Here is a 14,127-nt window from a genome sequence, read left to right as displayed (position 1 = left end):
GTTATATGTTAAAATGTAACTGTTTCAGGCAAAAAATAAAAGCAAAAACCTAAATGATGTGTGCTGAATTTAATGTCCACCACCAAAACTAATACATGAATAAAGACTGACATTTTCTGAAGTGGATTTCACATCATCTCGACTGAAAAAAACAAGCAGGAAACATTAACACCACAAAGGCAGAAGGTATAATTTGGAAACTGGTGGCTGATACTGGTACGGAAAACACCGGTATGGTCCTTTACATTGTGGCTTCCCACGCCCTTATAACAAAGTAGTGGCGCCTCCTTGTGGCCGAGGAGGCCAAGCCCCAGCAACAGACCCAATACAAGACTTAATGATTGGATATTCATTAAACAACCTTGGTAAAATGTTGATGGTTTATTTACATATATATACACATGACAGTAACGGTGCCATAACAAGAACATAAATAATATTTTTGGTGGATTTCGTCCCAGAATCAACATATACATATTACACAGAATTTCACGTCTGGAATTACCTTAAAATGAGGCACACGTACGTAATATAATACATAATACATGCGGCACATACACAAGGTAAGATAGAAAAAAAATATTGTAGAAATAAACAGCAATATTCAGGGAAGATGTGTGGTCACAATTGACTGCCAGTGGAAATCACATTCACGTCTTCTGCATTGGAGTGAGACTGTGAGGTGACAACAAGTTTCAGAACCAGCGTCTTGCTGTCCAGACCAGTCTCACTGATGGAGCTGACAAACTAGGCAGTTCAAGGGTAAAATGCATGAGTAACACTCTGATTAACAGGCAACAAAGTGAGACATAAGATAATAAATCTAATAAAATTTGCCAACAACCATCTGCCTCCTCTGGGGAAAAAAGAATCAATGCTGCAGCTGTTGCCCATGAAAGTTGCCAAAAAAATTGCCTGTGGTATTACTGCCTTAAGGTTTCACCAGTTTATTTAATCTATATGTGTTGTGTGCATATGTGCATTAAAACATAACTCTGGTATAGATTTCCCTCATGGCTCATTGTCCACCATAAATTCTACTTCCATTCAGTCTTTTTAAAACTTCAATGTAGCACTAGTTAACTAGGTATTAAATATGTTTACACTACATGGCCAAAAGTATGTGGTCATGCTGCTACTCTTTTCATTTCCAAACCATATGGTAATATAAGAGCCTCCACTATTCTGATTCAAGCCACTCCAGGTGAATGAAGTCAGTCACTGATGGCCTGGGCCACATTCAGCATTCCAGTCCATCTTAAAGGTCCATCATTTTAGCATTTAGTAACACACAACAGTCTGCTCTTTTCTTAAAATACTACATTATCACTCAAGTAAGCGTTGAAAACATTTGTTAATTTTGATGTTATTAGAAAAACAAATGATAAGAAATTGGATTTTGGTGTGACCTGGAACATGTGGGTGAAAAGGTGCCAATGAGCCAAAAGAAAAATACACTATTGTTATGCTTTAAATCTCTAATGGCAGATGAAGACTGCTATCTGCTCTGTGATGTGAAAGCACAGCCACCGACTGCCTCCTCTCAGTTGACACGGCATGCTCGTATCATCAGCAGCTGCAGCAGGATGAACAGCGGTGAGACGATGAGGCCAAACCACAGGTCTCTGGCTTGTTCCTGCTCCGCCAGCTTCTGACACAGCAGCACCTCACACACCAGCTTCAGGCTGAGCACCGTCAGCACCCAGAGGAGCCGCAGGACCGCCAGACGCTTCTCATTCTCCTGGTAAAGACGGATGGACACGATGGCCGTGAAGTAGGTGCTGAGGCCGTCGGCAGCAAACAGCGGGACGAAGACCAGCCACCAGCTCAGTGTGGGTGTGAACATGTCAGCTCGCAGAGCAACCAGCATGCTGAAGACCAGCAAAGCTAACAGGTGGAGGAACAGTTCAAAGGTGGCGAAGCCCAGCCACTGGACCAGCTCCCTCAGGGAGAACAGCATGGCTGAGTACAGTGGGGTCTTCAACCAGGGACGGACTGACTGAGTCACGCACTGGGGAGCCCTGGGTGGGGGTCAAAGTGCTCCAGAGTTAGGATGGCAGAGGGTGGAGGTGAGGAGTCACTGATTACGTCTGGGCACGAATGTTGAAGTACTGCAGAGATGACAATCTTCTGTCTTGGCTACATCTTCAAATCCACCCTGAGGAGGTTGTTTGCGGTTGGTGAAGGCAGGAAGTTGTTCCGATCTCAGCCTCTTTGGAGACCTGGAAACCCTTCCTTCCTATGATTTCATAAAGAAAATATAACATTAAAAGAGGTGATACAATGTGCCGCTTGTGACAGAGCTGATGAAGAAAACAAAACCCACACACTGTCTATAACTCAGAGTAGACGGGCCTCAGATCACAGCTAGAGAATCCAGCTGCCTTTCTCCATTATTTCACCCCAGTGTCAGTTCAATATCTAGCCAGATTAAAGTCCCAAAGATACCTGCTGATACTGGAAGATTGAGTTTAAACTCACACACTGTGTAATATCAATCTTATAGGTCAAGATGAGCTAGATGACACAGACTGTAGTCGATCCTTGTAGTACAATGTAAGCTAACCACAGACAGTTAGACGTGATACAGCGCCTATTAATTAAAACACAACACATGTATACGTGTATAAAAAATATATTTTACTGCAGCAACACGTTAAATTACCTTAGCAACAGTCGGGCGTCTTCTCCCCCATCTAGCTGAACGACAAACGTCTTAACACAGAGCTAATCAGCCGTTAGCATCGTACTACCTTTGGCTTTTTTCTCGCGCAGGAGATTATCGCGAGAAGACAAAGCTGGGTTGTACGGTGGCCGATTTGCAAATCTTGTATATATATATTTTTAAAAGGGTTATACCTAAACTGATCATCATACGATGTATTTTCTCTGTTAGGTAAAGATGTAACAATAATACAACCATGTACATTTAGATTGTTTTATTTTTTATCTTTCAGGCTTACGGAAACTGAAGTCTCCGGTCAGTAGGTGGCGGTAGCGCGCCGCCATGTTGCCCGCTAACCGTCGATTTTGAAAAAAAGAAGGAGAAACATTGAGTTGACTGAAGTGTGTGGAGAAGTCGCAGGCACTCACACTCACAGGTAAGTACACTTTGTTCATTTAGCATTTATGTACATTTTGGACATGTCCTTGGAGTGTAATCTCACAGATTTAAGACAATAGTTGCTGTAGGTTGTGGTTTTAAAATTCCACGCGCGTGACTACATAGTTAGCAACCAAGGTGACAGAATGACAAGCACTAAAACTGAACTCCCCGCTAAGCTAACTGGTACAGTTTATTCAAAGGTAGCATGTATGCTGGAGAGGATCACGGTGATGTTATAAATGTATTTGTACTGTATTGTATCACAATAATCAAGCTGAGTTCTGCCATTAGTTATATGAGACCAAATTCCTGATATATTCTGATTAGTTTGTACAACAGAAATGTGCAAAATCATAACAAGATGTCTGATTCTGCTACTCAAGTCAGGAGGAATGGGATATGCATCAGAAAAGGCATGTGCATTGTGAAACACCACTAAGATGAAAGGTTGTTGTTAAATTTAAGTTTGAAAACCTGCAGCTTGTTTACTCTGCAGTGAGGCAGAGCCAAGGTGCTGTTTGGAGCAGCAGTGTCACGCATGCTTGGTCAGTGTTAACGGTGACTGAGCTGTGAGAGCAGTGTTTTTGCTCTGCTCATTAACTAAGGACAAAAGAAAACCTGCCCTCCTCCCTTTGTGTTGTCACTGATCGTCTTTCTGTTTCAGGGTAAAGATGCAGACACCGGCAGAGTCAGTCATCCACAGCGGCTATTTCCACCCAACACTCCGATACTGGCAGACCTGCGCTGCAGATTTAAGACCTGACAATCTCATCTACCCAATCTTCATCACGTAAATGGAAATTCTCTTTCTTCTATTATTGGATCGACGTCACAGTTACATAAAATGGCAAATAAAACAGGTGTACAGGAGCTTGATTGATGTGATATTGGCCAACTACACTTGAGTGGACCTCCACCCTCTCACCTCTGGTTCTTTGTCACTCTCCAACAGAGACAGTGAGGATGCAGTGGAGCCCATCGGCAGCCTGCCAGGACAGGCCAGGTAAGAGTGCCATCCACGAATACTATCATAGCCATCTCAGAACTACAAACTATCAGGGTCACACTTGTAGAACCTGTTCCTGATAATTAGCAAAGTCTCTAATTGCATTGTGTTAACTGGGGTTATTAAAGTGTTCATTTAAACACAAATCACATTGGACACACAGTGTCACCCTGCAACTGTGAACGCACTGAGGGTGTTGTCCTCAGATAAAGGCAGTCAGGCAGGGTGGACCCAGAGCCAAACACTAGACCTGGACCAAGATAAGAAAAGAATCCGTTAGACCCTTTATTCCTCACAGAACAAAACCAAACTGCAAACCAGCTTTCACATTTTGTGTGCTTCTGAATTACGGGAGACAAGCTTTGACATTTCTCAATTCAAATAATTAAACTTCACATCCTTGAGATTTTTTGTTACTTTTTCCTTCTATAAAACCAGGAAAGGAGGATGATTTTCACTGCGATTTCAGGCCTTGTTGAAAGGCCCTTACACTCATATTATATATATTCTCATTAATAGATATGGGGTGAACAAGCTGGAGGGAATGTTACAGCCACACGTGAAGAACGGCTTGAAATGTGTGCTGATTTTTGGTGTTCCGGCAAAAATAGCAAAGGTATGTCAAACTAAAAGAGGAGGAAAAAAGACACGTCCTACTCAAAATGGTTGCTCTGCCATAAGATTAATTTTTAGTTAGATGAAACATGTATGTACGTAGTCTTGTGTTTACCTTTAGTACGACACTCATGCTTTCTTTCTGTGAATTCAACTCACAGTGATAGTATCAAACTTGTAAATAATTCATTTATAAGACACAACCTGGCCAAACGTATGTGGACTTTGGTCTCAGGCTGTTTGTCATGGTTTTTGCTCGAGATGTCAAAGAACTTCTCTAGCCTGCACAGAGCCCTGACGTCAGTTCCATCCAACACCTTTGGGATGAACTGAAACGCCGACTGTGAGCCAGACCTTATCAGTCAACATCAGTGCTGGTTCTCCCTAATGCTCTTGTGGCTGAATGGGAGCAAATCCGTGCAGCAAATCTTGTGTAAAGCCTGAAACCAGATGAGTAGAGGCTGATAGCAGCAGAGTAATACCCATGGTTTTGGAATGACCGGTTCTGTGAACATACTGTGAACTTGTCTCTTAAGGATGAAAGGGGTTCGGGTGCCGACACAGACGACACGCCGGCCGTACTGGCAGTGAAGAAAATCAGATCTTTGTTCCCAGAGCTGCTGGTGGCGTGCGACGTCTGCTTGTGTCCCTACACGTCACATGGACACTGTGGTCAGTGCCTCCTCTGTTGATTTACTTTCTGTTCATTCCCATAAAAAGCAGCGTGTAAAGTCAGAGATAATGTCATCACTTTTTTTTCTTCTCAGGTATCTTGAATGATGATGGTACTCTGAACAATGACGCCAGCTGCTTGCGGTTGGCAGAAGTGGCGCTGGCCTACGCCCGGGCTGGTAATTCATGTTTCTCATTTTGATTTCAATTCCTCTTTTAAAATTAGGGATGCATCATACCAGAATATTGGACTTTGAAACAACATCTGGAGATTTACAGAAAATATAATATTATAACAATTAACTGAAGAAATACAGAATAAAGCAATGTCAGCTCCACATTTACCCAGATATTGAAGATGAAGTTAAACTGGATTAATCAGTGTTTCCCTAATTGTGTTTTCTTGGTCATCTCTTCTACAGGCTGTCACATCATTGCCCCTTCGGACATGATGGATGGAAGAATCAGAGCTATAAAACAAGCACTGTTGTCCAATGGTTTGGGAAACAAGGTAAACAAATGAAATAATGCAGCCATTATTCTTATTGTATTTTCTTATTGTGAGTAAATCCCATGGAAAACCAAAAGCTACAGGATGTTAGTCCTCTTCTCAATACTGGCACTCAGACCTAAAACTACTGGTTCCTAATGAGGACAAATATACATTAATATATTTTTATTTGTCTGAAACAGCTGGGCTCTGTAGTTTACTATTTTCAGCTGATTTCTCCACATTTGGTGCTTTAGAGAGGCAGCAGGATGGTGTATGTTTAAATGAGTAAAAATAAAGTACAGTGTGAGTTCATGGTGAGTTTGTAGAATCAGTTCATTGTTGGTGCTGATCTTCTTCTTCTTTCATGTGGATTTAAATTGAGCAGGAAGTTTTTTGTTGTAGTTTGTGTTCATTTTCTCTTCTCCTCCTCCAGGTGTCAGTGCTGAGCTACAGTGCAAAGTTTGCCTCTTGTTATTACGGGCCTTTCAGGTAAGTAAGCGGCGCTGTTGGATCAGGTGTAAACAGATCAGTGAGACAGTGTGTGAGTGAGTGAGAATAGACTGAAGCTCTGTGCTGTGTTTGTACACAGAGATGCTGCACAGTCCAAACCTGCGTTTGGGGACAGACGCTGCTATCAGCTGCCTCCTGGAGCCAGGGGACTCGCCATTCGCGCTGTGGTAAGTTCATTTGTGTGTGTACATTCGAGGTTATGAGTGTTGTGTTGATGCAGTTGTGGGAGATCTTGCTGTCGTTCTGCGCTGCAGGAGCGAGATGTGAGAGAAGGAGCTGATATGCTGATGGTGAAACCAGGTCTGCCATATCTGGACATCGTGAGAGAGGTCAAAGACAAGGTCTGTGACTAAACCAGAAACATGCTCGGTAGCTATGAAACACAGATGAGAAAATCCCAGCAGCACAGTTTGCAAAATGTCAGAGAGATTTCCTTCACGTGTCCCCCTTCAGTTCCCCTCTCACCCCTTGGCGGTGTACAACGTGTCCGGGGAGTTTGCCATGATGTGGCACGGAGCGCAGGCTGGAGCGTTTGACCTGCGGGCTGCTGTGATGGAGGCCATGACCGCCTTCCGCAGGGCAGGTGAGAGGGCGAGGAGAGGAATTATTTGAACTTTTGTGCACTTAATGTTGAAAAAAAATGTGGGTGGTTTTTCTTGATTTAAAACGATGCAGCGCGATTAAAATAGAATTTAAGTTGGAGATGTAATCACACTAATCCTTTTTTCCCTGCTCTGTGGTGCAGGTGCTGACATCATCATCACCTACTACACACCTCAGCTGCTCACCTGGCTGAAGGAGTAAAGGCCAGAGATCTGAAGCCAAAGGATGAATGGACCTAAAACCGGACCAACACACAGACCCCCTTTAAAACTACAAACCTGCTGTTAGACTTAATCAAATAACAAAGAAAGAAATACAAGTATGAAAAGAAAACAAGCCATCTGTTTATGTTTTAGGCCTTTATTTTACTGTTTCTGTTTATTCTGATAATGGGCTGCACATGTTTGTGTCTTGGTTGATTAGCTGCAGTGATAATTCTTATAAAGGGAGTCCAGTATCCAGCTGGATCCTGCTTAAGCTTCTGAAGGGCTACTAATGAGCTGAGCACTGAGAATGTGAAACCTGATCATCTTGTTGGTGTTTTATAGCAGGAAATGTCTCCTGTGTGTCACTGAAATCTGCATTAAACAAAGTCAATCATCTCTTTTAACTCAGGTGATTATGGAATGTATATTTGTTTGAATCTTGGCCACACAAATGTCTGATTTTGCCCCCCCCTCCCAAACCTAACACAGTGTTGAGTGACAGCTCTGTCAGACTGACGCTGAGGACTGGATGTCAGGTGTTAATGAGCTGCTGCAGAGATCAGATGACACATTCTCCAGGTGAATCACACCTCTGAGCCATAATCCAAGGCAGAGGATGGATTTCAGACACTTTAATTAATATGCTGCCGTGCGTACTAATGAAATTAATCAGTCAATCTACAGCACCATCAACAGGCAGCTGCTTTTCCACTGTAGCACCTAAAACTCTGTTATAAACCTATAAAAACAAACGTGTTAATACACAGTGACACCGCATTAAGACCCATTAAAAGCTGCTCGTGCTTCGTTCCCCAAAACAATCCAGAATTGCTCAGTGGTAAGTACGCACCAGAGACCAGTACTGAGCCAAGACCCTGTATGATTTCTACCTGACCGCCAGGGGGCGACACACACCTGTATTTAGATGATTTATTAATGCGCTGCAAAAAGTGTCACATATTTCACCACTTATTAACACGATTACTATAAAGTCTGTTTTTCTCATTTAACACGAGCAACTTTTTGTCCCTGGTGTGTGTGGTGCAGTTTAATGTGTGTGTGTTTCATCTAAACACAGATCTACTTTAATTTGTAAGGAGTAAGACTGAGACTGATCTTTGAGGAAACGTTGCATTAAATCCAAACTAACGTGACCTGCGCCGAAATCACGTCAAATCACAAAAAAACATTTATTTATCTGAGTAAAGAAAAACATAATACTTCGGTATTCACCGGTGATTTATTGACACGCAAAGCAGCGCGCATTTCTTGCAGTGTGTGACGTGCGGGGGCAGAGCAGAGGGCTGCTGTGATTTAAGTTGCAGTCATCTGGATGGATGTTATCACTCTCAGAGAGACTACCGGCGTGTGGGCCGCGCTGCGCCGGGAAACTCGCCTTGGGAAGTACAAGAACTTCATTTACCGAGGATTTACGCAGCAGAGACGCATGGCACCGCCGGGCTGGCACGACAGGATGATGCGTTCACCGACTTTGTTTGAGTTTTGAGAGAGAGAGTGAGAGTGAAGGAGGCAGAAAGTGAGGGAGACGGATACTTATGGTTTGGTGTAAGGGTGCCACAGCCGGCCGTGTCTCCTCTCCAAACGGTGCGCTCTCCGTGGCCGTACTCGCTCTCTGGGACTTCCAAGCGGCTGGGACGTGAAATGGGATGCCGAGGCGCGCTGGGATGCTGCCTGCTCGCGGCGTTGTTCTGCTGCGTGTTCCCCGGCTGCAGAGGTAACATAACCGTGGCTGTGATGCTCCCGGACAACCACCACAAGTACCCGTGGGCTCTGCCGCGCGTCTTCCCGGCCATCCTCATGGCGCACGAGGACCTGCACGGCAAACACGGGCTGCTGCTCGGCCGCTACATCAACATCCTCAACTACAGCACCGAGGACCCCGCCGCGGGCTCGTGCGCCGAGAGCCGGGCGCAGGTGGTGGCCGTGGACGCGAAGCTCTACATCCGCCCGGACGCTTTCTTCGGACCCGGGTGCGTGTACCCGCTCGCGTCCGTGGGGCGATTCGCGTCCCACTGGAAACTCCCGTTGATCACAGCCGGAGGTCCCGCGTACGGCTTCGACAAGCGCGAGGAGTACAGGACCATCGTGCGCAGCGGGCCGTCCACCACCAAGCTGGGGGACTTCGCCAACGTCCTGCACACGCACTTCAACTGGACGTCCCGGGCCGTGGTGATCTTCCACGACCTGCGGCAGGACGACCGGCCGCACTACTTCCTCTCGGAGGGGATCTACCTGAACCTGAAGGAGGAGATGAACATCACGGTGGAGGCCCGGCCGTACGAGGACGACTACAAGTACGACAAGGATCTCATTACTTTTATGAAGGACCGCGGGAGAAGTAAGTTCCTGCTGAAAGTTCATGTTTTAAATCCGGGGAGTAGCACCTGAAACATTCAGGCCTACAACAACTGCTAGTCGTGTTTAAGATGAAATGAACATCTCTTCTAGTTTTCTGCATGAGCTGCTTTTTTTGCAACTTGTCTTTGAGGCATGTGGTGTTATCTCACAGTGAAGCAGGTCACCAGCTGGATACGTAGAAGATAAGAGAAACAGTTCAGTAAAATTGTCTCACGCCTGTCGCCTGCAGTCAGATTTATAGCCTGTGTCCTGTTTGAGAAGGAAAAATGATTAAATGACCTAACTGCATCAAAGGGAGGAGAGAAATATGTATTTAATCTGGTTTCATTTGGTGTATTTATATGAGGTATTTTACAATGGGAGATCCCAGTTTCACAGAATGAGGTCAGGGTGAAGGTTTTCCCAGCAGATTCAAACTGAGGTGGGCTGGAATAGGTGTAGGAAAAGCCTGTTTATTCCGGAGTTATTACAGAGGAATGTTTAGGCTGTGGGCAGTCTGCTGCTGCTGCTGCTGGTTTACAGCCTGTGGAGGACCACCACCTGTGTTTCTTAAAGAGAGAGGGAGACAGAGGTCGTGATCAAATGACTGCCCTCTCAGCCCAGACCAGGCTTTGTATGTGTGGGTCTCTGCATGAGAGTCCAGAATCAAAACAGAGGTTCAGTCAAACTTTATTCAAATCCACAGATATGTATTTTAAAGCCTAAAGTGGAGACACAGACGTTTCCAAAGATACCAAATGTGTCATGAAGAGTATTTCCATGTGTGATGCTCTCAGCGCTGCGGAACAAGATGATTTTTTGCTGCTTAAAAGGTGATAATAATTCATCTCTGAATGTTTTCTCAGGTTGCAAATCAATGAGTTGGTTTTTCCCAAATGAAAACAACAGATTTGATTGATTTATTAAGTTATTTTTTTTGATGAAGCATAAAACACACTTATATGTTTAATTAAGTGGAAACACTGTGAGGCCGACTTACTCATTACTGCTGCTGTGAAAAGTTAATTGTGAGTCTGGATGATGGCTCGTGCATGGGCATATTCTTCTATCTCCTGGTTGCTTTATTAATAGTAAATAAATCATTTAGCCTGGAGGTGACTCTGAGATTAGTCATAACCCATTTAATAGGAGACATTTTGGGGTTGCCAGGTTGTGAAAAATCCCCTTAACTTATTATTTTTTATGGTAAATGCATTTGTTCCTGAGTTACATGAGACTGATATCAGTCTCATCATGTATTGATCTGAAGTCAGGATGTGGTTAGCTTAGCTTAGCATGAACATATATGAGTTGGGGCGAAACAACTACAAAAAACCACAGCACTACAACACAACCTGTCTGTGCTACAGCCACATGGATAAACTGTAGTTTGTCAGGAGGTAGTTCCAGCAGGTAACTCCCCTTTGAACTACAAATTCTCCTCATGTACAAATGAATCAAACAAGATTTAAAGTATTAATTAAGCCCCTTTTAAACGGGAGAAAAACCCCTCTAACATCTGGCCTTTGTCCTCAGTGTGAAAGGGTACAATCAGCATTCACTCCCGGATCAAATGACTCTCCAGTAATCACTGGTATTTATCAGCTCCAGCTCTGTGACGCCTGAACCCAAACGTCGTCTGTATCAGTGGCCTATCTCTTATAAAAAGCTGCAATAGGTCATTTATTTATTATTATTTATTTATCATTTATCAGTCTGATTTTCTGATTTCAGTGGCGCCTTTCGCAGTGTTTCTAAAACCAGAGCAGAAGACAATGAATGAATCAAATCTTTGGGCGAAAAGAAAAACAAGTTTCCAATTCTGGGTGATTTTCATGCTTTCAGAGCAGTTTGAGGGATGACTCCTCTCACCAGTCTTGTGCCTGACTGAACCTTAACTGCAGCAGCATCAGATCAGAAAACACGAGTACGACTGTTTCCATGTTGTTGTAACGGTGAGTTATGGTGGTTTTGGGTGGTGCTGACAAAGTCCTGCAGATAAGAAAACACTTCTATGAACTGTTTTGGAAGGCAATCGCTAATGACTCCTCCTCCCACCTCTGCTTGTTTGCTATAAATCCAACACACAGTTATGTCAATCTGATGTTTTTCTCGCTCTGGAATCTATGTGGTCTTTGGATTCAGTTTTCAAGAAATGCATATCTGATCCTGATATGTGCATGGGTGTGTTACAAATATTTATCTGCCGATACTCCAGGGAACGTTTGGAGGGAATCGTTGTTTGGAACCAGCTCAACATCTTAGAGCAAAATCTGCCTCTAACCAGTAAATCTTGGGAGTATTATGGTTTCTGGCAGTGTGAAAGAAAACAGAGTTTTAAACATCTTAATCTGTTGTTACAGTAACAGCATCAACAAATAATGGAATGGATGCACTGTAAAGGTGATTAAAGGGTGGTACAGCAGTAAGGGAAAGAGGTGAAAGGTGCAAGCCGCCAAAACACCCCCACCCCCCAACACACACACACACCCTCCCTCCTTTTCCCGGATGAATTATGGAGCTGCTGCAGTGAGCTGGAGGTCACGGAAGCTAATGGTTTTGTCAGGGCTTGTCCTGGCTCGGCACTCAGCTCACTTTTCTCCCGGCAGATAACCTCCGGGCTATCAGCTCTGTAAAGTCACACGATTGCTGGCGAGAGGCCGAGCCGAGGTGAGAAAGGCAAACCGGGGCTTTTAACGCGAGGCCACACATTGTTGGAGCTTTGACAGGTGATCGAGTGAATTGCGTGCTGTAGCCGTGTTGAACACCCCTTTTACGGCCGCAACTAATTCCACAAATTCTGCATTTTAATACCCGGAAAGTGCCGGTGTGGGAAGCAACCAAGTGCACTCACTCAGGTTTTGAGGAAACTGTACTTTACTTGGGTGTTTTTCATTTTGTGGGACCTTTTTGTAGTCCTCCAGGAAGACTCCGGGGCCACAAAAGTCCCAGATGTCAGTGCGTTTTGGTTTGATTAATTGCTAATTCTTTGCAATGAAGGGGGGATTAAGGATGAAGATGCGATCTAGTGCATGAATTTCGACAAAGTAGCATTGTCTCAAATCAAACATGGCTGTTCTGCAGTTTGGTAATCTGTTAGAGGTCCCTCCCCATCTGCTATGTAGCCAAGATGGCGACCATTAAAGTGTGCCTCATTCCTCACTAAACTTTTTGACCATTTTGAGTGCAACATCCTGGGACTTATAGCGCACTGCATGTCTCTATAGTTGTCAGAGTCAGTGTGGACAAACTTATGCACTCAGAGCAGCAGGTGTGAGTACTTAAACTGACAGTTCATCCAAATATGAAAATGTTTCATGTTTCATCAGAGTGACTTTGTTCCCAAAGATCGTTCCTATCCACAGAAACAGGGTCACAGCTGCTGGAAAGACACGTTACTGTTGACATTTTTAATGAGACATTTTCAGTGCTCTGTGCACCACAACATGCAATTCCATTGCATTTTATCTGATGTGGAGGCAGTAATCTGGATATCTAAAAACCTGGACAGATAATTTTTTTTTGTAATTGGGGAGAACTGACCCTTCAAGTAAAGGTTTCAAGCCTTTCTTCCAGCTCTAGCGTGGTGTGAGATTGAAGCAGTACTCTGAACACCGTGAATATATTCAAGCTCGCATCACATTGCCCATTGACACTCTCGCCTTGATGCTTTTCAGTCCATTAATGGCTCACAAGAGAGAAAAATTCAGCTGTGTGAGTGGAAGAACACATCAGGCTGTGTTGCTTTTTTTCCCCCCTCTCCCTTTTTTCAAGCTCATATGCCAGCTCCCAGTGAGTGATGAAAAGTGTGTCTCTTCACAATGAAGCCCAGGTAGTAGTAGTAGCCTCGGCCTAATTACAGAAATCCTGTCTCCTATGAAAACACTTCCCAGGATGCAACAGTAGTGACAGGAACTGGATGTTGCTTTCATGGATTTAGTTTTGCTAAATTTTCCACACAAAGGAATTCTGCAGAGGCAAAGCTACAAGTCATCTATTTTACAACAGAGTCGCAAAAGCCCCCAGACAGATTAGAACATGAAAACAAAACAGAGCTGGAGGATAATCTTCTCTTAAAAAGATTCAGCTACATGACAAACATGACACAAAGTCATGTTGGAAAATCCAGCATAATCCAATTGAGAAGGCGACGAAAACGCAGATTGCAGTAATTGGCTTGCTTTCTGTTTGTGCACTTGTATGTGATTATCTATGGAGCCATCCAAACCAGTGAAATGTCCCAATTTGCAAACCAAACCAAACACAGTGTAATTAAGAATCTAAATCGCTTAAATTATGAAACGAATGTCACAAATGTGCAGGAATATGACTTGCTGGAGAGAGTTTGTAACGCACGCCAAACAAATCATCTTTACCAGCACATGACAGTATCTCTCCTGCAACCTGATTGTTTTTGGGTTTTGCTGAAACTGTTTGGAGGCTGTAGTCTGAGCTGCTGTTGGTTTCTCCATCCTCTCTTTCCAACCTGTATCTGGAACAGGTGTTTCTAATATTTTGTCCGCTCTGTGTTTATCAGTGAGGGTAAATTTCAGTCCTG

The 14,127-nt window shown here is 43.9% G+C and overlaps 3 protein-coding genes across 3 annotated transcripts in view; 2 read left to right on the top strand and 1 right to left on the bottom strand.

The window, feature by feature from the left end:
* Positions 1 to 362: 362 nt before the first annotated feature.
* Positions 363 to 2,797, bottom strand: tmem203 (transmembrane protein 203). Its single transcript, XM_018685293.2, has 2 exons — positions 2,666 to 2,797; positions 363 to 2,239 (listed from the first exon to the last, which is right to left on the bottom strand). The coding sequence occupies exon 2, from the start codon at positions 1,958 to 1,960 to the stop codon at positions 1,544 to 1,546; it is 417 nt and encodes a 138-aa protein (XP_018540809.1). The 5' UTR covers positions 1,961 to 2,239; positions 2,666 to 2,797; the 3' UTR covers positions 363 to 1,543.
* Positions 2,798 to 2,986: 189 nt separating this feature from the next.
* On the top strand, positions 2,987 to 7,615 carry alad (aminolevulinate dehydratase). The gene is made up of 12 exons (XM_018685292.2): positions 2,987 to 3,101; positions 3,771 to 3,896; positions 4,059 to 4,109; positions 4,632 to 4,728; positions 5,264 to 5,399; positions 5,495 to 5,578; positions 5,822 to 5,910; positions 6,326 to 6,381; positions 6,482 to 6,569; positions 6,657 to 6,743; positions 6,856 to 6,985; positions 7,148 to 7,615. The coding sequence occupies exons 2-12, from the start codon at positions 3,778 to 3,780 to the stop codon at positions 7,204 to 7,206; spliced, it is 996 nt and encodes a 331-aa protein (XP_018540808.1). The 5' UTR covers positions 2,987 to 3,101; positions 3,771 to 3,777; the 3' UTR covers positions 7,207 to 7,615.
* A 928-nt stretch (positions 7,616 to 8,543) lies between these two features.
* The window catches only part of npr2 (natriuretic peptide receptor 2), a 50,048-nt gene continuing 44,464 nt past the window's right edge, over positions 8,544 to 14,127 (top strand). Inside the window, 1 exon segment of the mRNA XM_018685291.2 lies at positions 8,544 to 9,570. Coding sequence (XP_018540807.2) covers positions 8,874 to 9,570 — 697 coding nt within the window. The 5' untranslated portion in view covers positions 8,544 to 8,873.

Source organism: Lates calcarifer, linkage group LG9 (assembly GCF_001640805.2).
Source record: "Lates calcarifer isolate ASB-BC8 linkage group LG9, TLL_Latcal_v3, whole genome shotgun sequence".
Classification (NCBI taxonomy): Eukaryota; Metazoa; Chordata; class Actinopteri; family Centropomidae; genus Lates; species Lates calcarifer.
This window is presented reverse-complemented; position numbering and strand designations above follow the sequence as displayed.